The sequence below is a fragment of the Triticum urartu genome, chromosome 6A, assembly GCF_056163025.1.
Source record: "Triticum urartu cultivar PI428250 chromosome 6A, HENAU_Tu73, whole genome shotgun sequence".
NCBI classification, from domain to species: domain Eukaryota; kingdom Viridiplantae; phylum Streptophyta; class Magnoliopsida; order Poales; family Poaceae; genus Triticum; species Triticum urartu.
The window spans coordinates 68,245,358-68,249,428 of record NC_141878.1 but is presented as its reverse complement, the minus strand read 5'-3'; the positions used below and the strand labels follow the sequence as shown (position 1 = coordinate 68,249,428).

General features: G+C 44.5%; 1 protein-coding gene across 1 annotated transcript; it reads right to left on the bottom strand.

The window, feature by feature from the left end:
• Positions 1–428: 428 nt before the first annotated feature.
• LOC125513587 (pentatricopeptide repeat-containing protein At4g01990, mitochondrial) lies at positions 429–3,757 on the bottom strand. Its single transcript, XM_048678724.2, has 2 exons — positions 3,370–3,757; positions 429–1,961 (listed from the first exon to the last, which is right to left on the bottom strand). The coding sequence occupies exons 1-2, from the start codon at positions 3,673–3,675 to the stop codon at positions 735–737; spliced, it is 1,533 nt and encodes a 510-aa protein (XP_048534681.2). The 5' UTR covers positions 3,676–3,757; the 3' UTR covers positions 429–734.
• Positions 3,758–4,071: the final 314 nt, after the last annotated feature.

The following is a 4,071-nucleotide window of genomic DNA, read 5'->3' as shown; positions in this document are numbered from 1 at the left end:
AGCATCAATTACAAACCTTATCTCTGTCTGAACTTGCAGAGTTGCACGGAAATTATTTACAGCTGTAGGCTCAGAACAGGGAGCACATCTCTTTGTCTCTATCATCACTTAACCGCTGTCACTAGGGATAAAAATTTACAATTCCAACTGCAGCTTATACAAGTTTGGTGCTGATACTTATTCCTGATCAACAACCACCACCGCGTGTTATATTACCTAGGCCTTTGAGTCTTGTCGGTAAGCTTTCAAATACAGAAAAACTGGCCAAAGTCTAGCTCTTACATTCGCCTGACATTGCATTCTACCCCAAATGGTTGATCAATAATGTGATCCAGTTTCCCTAAAAAAAACACTACCTGGTGCAAACAAATAATATATCAGAAATCACTCGCTGCTTCGTTGCGCCTCTTCACGAATGGTCGGCAACATTAAACATTGGAGAATACCTGGGTACTGCAATCAACCGGTCGACTACATGAGTAACATGAAAATAATTGTATTTTGGAAATAACTCCATCACATTAGCAGCTTAGATAGATGCTACACAGTAGTCGGGGGGCTAGCAGAGCATCAAATGTAAAATGCCAAATGACCGCAATTCATGTACAGAAATCCGGTGGCAGCAAGCTTTTCACGAGATAACGACATCTTCGACAAGTCATAATTCTGCTCTATAATGAAGAAAAATTCTACGGCGGCCTCGAGTTCTTATAAAGTTTCTTTCCTTCTCAGTTTCAATTGCCGGAGACACACTCCAGCAATTTCGTCGTCTCAGGTCCAACGTGAATCCCATCATCTTCGATGCGCTGAGCAATGGATGGGTTGGTTCTACCTGCAGCTATATAGGTGCGCATCATGCCCTCATAAGCTTCCGCATCAAGGCATTCGAGCTTCCTCAGGCACTCGCAGAAAGACTCCACACCGTCAACATCCTTTGACTCTTCATAGTGCTTCAGAAATCTGCTTGTAAGCTTTTTGGATGGCACCCATTTGTGTGCCGTCACCATCTTCTTTGCATCTCTCAAGATCTCCAGTGCCCCAGTAACATTAGATTTTTCCAAATAGAATTCGGCAAATATGTAAATCGTCCTGTAATCACAACGACCCTTAGCCATGGTCCTCTGACGGATAGCCTCAGCTTCGTCGATCATACCCTTATCAAGGTAAGCTTTGATCATCACATTTGTTATCCTCATGTCATATTGTTCATGACTCGATTCCCACTCCTGAAAGATTTGCTGTAATGACTCAAAGTCATCAATAGTACTCAGAGCTTGAAGCATCACAAGATAGCTTCTGTTCAGACATTTCTTGAATGTGGACTTCAAAGACTCCCAGATCCTCTTAACCTCAGTTGCATTTCCACAACGGGCATAGATGGAGAGGAGGAAATACCATGAGGATAACTCATCTTTGTTCATAACTTCCTCGGCTTTCTTTAGGGCAACTTCTGCCTTTTCACACAGCTCTAGTTTAATGTAACTGTTTGCCATTAGAGTATATAGGGACCAGTGAACTGGAGCCACCTTCTGCAATTCTTCCAGGACTTTCTCCGCAGCCTCCAGGTCATTCATTGTAACATAGCTTTCTACCAATGAGAAGTATGTAAAACTGTTAGCAGTTATACCGCTTTCTCGCATTTCTTCAAATGTGGAGGGGATTTTCTCTGGCTGGCCCGCCTTTTTGTACAAAGCCATCAGGCTGTTGTACACCAGTGTATTTGGAACAATGTTCTTGGCTTTCATCTTCTCATAGAATTTCAGACCTTTAAATGCCATCCCGTGTTCACCATAGCAGTTAAGCAAACATGAATAAGCTTTCCTTGACTTCAATATATCTGGAAGGCTCCAGAAATATTCTTCAGCTGCCTGTATCCCATGAACTTTTGAAACAAGGTCAATCCGCAGCGCTTGATGCCCAGGCGTCAACTTTGCTCCACGAGCTTCCATCCAGTCCATCAACTGGGTACAAAACAACACAGCCAAATATTATACAGTGAACACAAAAAAGATACTTTGCTCAGAAAGAGGTTGCACTTGCACCAGAACAGCATATGAACTCTCGGTACCATAATATTATAGGTAAACATAAAAAAGGTCCTTAGAAGAGATGCATTAATGGCATCACAGTTCGAACCTTCTGCTGTTAGAACTTGAACCTTCATTTTCTATTGTGAAGTCTTGCTTTCCTTCCCTCTAGAGCATATTCTCTCCAGGTTTTTGCCTATTTATGTGTGAGAATCGAGATACCCGGCTCAGCAGTAGTGTGTGTTATGGACAAGCTACCAATGACAGATTAATTCCAGGAAATTGGAAATTAACTCTGTTTAAGACCAGTTTTAACGATCAATAGTTTTCATGGTAGACCTCATTTTTCAAATCTCAGACTATATGTTTGATCAGTGGTTATTTACTTATTTGTACAGCACAATGAAAGAGATGTTTGTTCGAAACAATCACCCATCAAAATGTTTCAGGTAATTCTCTGCTGGAAACAATAAAGCTGAGCACACCATTCATTGTTCTAACAGAACTACCTCAACTGTTAGACCTTAGAAGCTAGACAGGCATCAACGCGCATGACCTCATATCTCAACCAATGCAGTTTAATGTGTTAGCAATGGAACTTAAAGTCACTGACTCACTGCGGTCATTTAAGTCAAACTTTTTTTAATGTTTATTTATTAAGAAAAATCAGTAAAATTTACCTCAACACACTGAGTCTGAGGCTAAAAACATCTTATACACAATCATCGTCTTCAAGCAATTCCCTATGACGCTATCACACACTGAAAGTCAAAAGTATTGGATCTATAAATATTTAGAAAGAAAAGGAAGCTGCAGCATATCTTCAAAGTTCCCAGGCAGCACAAGCAGGGCCATGGTATATTACCTGCTTTTGCAATTACTGATAGTTTAAGGTACACAACTCCCTTCCTACCTATAATGTGGACCTCTGAAGCTGCAGCAATGTGCAGTATGGCACCCGGCCCCAGTTTCACTTAGCATCAGAAATCAAAATTACCATTGTGGTGACTGCCAACACAATCAGTTGACCCTATCCTATTCTTCAGTCTTAAAAGGAACATTCAGTTTGCACCGTGCATTTCCAATAGTGCGACCTTAAATCAAAATTATCCACAAAGAGAATGCAGAATAGAGCAACCCTAGCAAATCCATTCCATTTCCTCGCTTATCCCGAACCAAACTTCAAGCCCGCTACTTTCAGCACAAATACTTCTGTCAAATGTACCAAGATTGAACAACAAAATGAAGGCGCAAACACACCCTGATCCAAATCAGGCCACCATTTGGCGCGGGGTGTGTGTGTGTGTGTGTGGGGGGGGGGGGGGGGGGGGGGGGGGGTCACCTCGAGCGCGCACGCGTGACGCTTGAACTTGCGGAGCTTCCGGATGTAGGCGACGATCTGGTACTCCGAGAGCGGGCGCCTCTCGCGGAGATATTTGGTCATCTCCGCCGCCGCCATTCCCGGCTGCCTGCCATGGGACAGCTTCGAGATCCTCCTGTACAGGGGGACCCACGACGGCTCAAGGCCGTCCCGTCCAGGGACGGCCGACTGGACCTGCGCCTGCACCTGCGCAAGCTCGTGCGCGAATCTAGCCGGGGCAAAGGAGATGCGCCGCCGCGCCGCCGCGGGGATCGCCGTGCGCAACATGGGCGGCGGACTGGCTGTCCTGTTCGGCCGCGTTCCGTGGGGTTTGTGGTTGTGGAGGTTTTTTTGGGCTTGGACGCTGAAAAACGATTCAATGTGCATTTCTAGCTGATCCCTCGAAATTGGTTAAAAGATTTATTTTGAGGGGTTAAAACTGAATCTAGTCGATTTTCTAGGGAAAAAAATACTCATCGTGGTGGATGCCGCTTATATTTACTCCTCCGAGGCCACTTATCATGATAATTTTGACCTTTTCCTTGCGTTGATCCTCTACATTGTTTGCCCGTCGGCGTCACACTACATTGTGTTCCTTGCCTCCGGCAACCACCCCGCATGCCGGTCGACACCCTGCAACCCCGTCGTCATCCGACTTCAAATTCCGCGAGAATCAACGGCCTT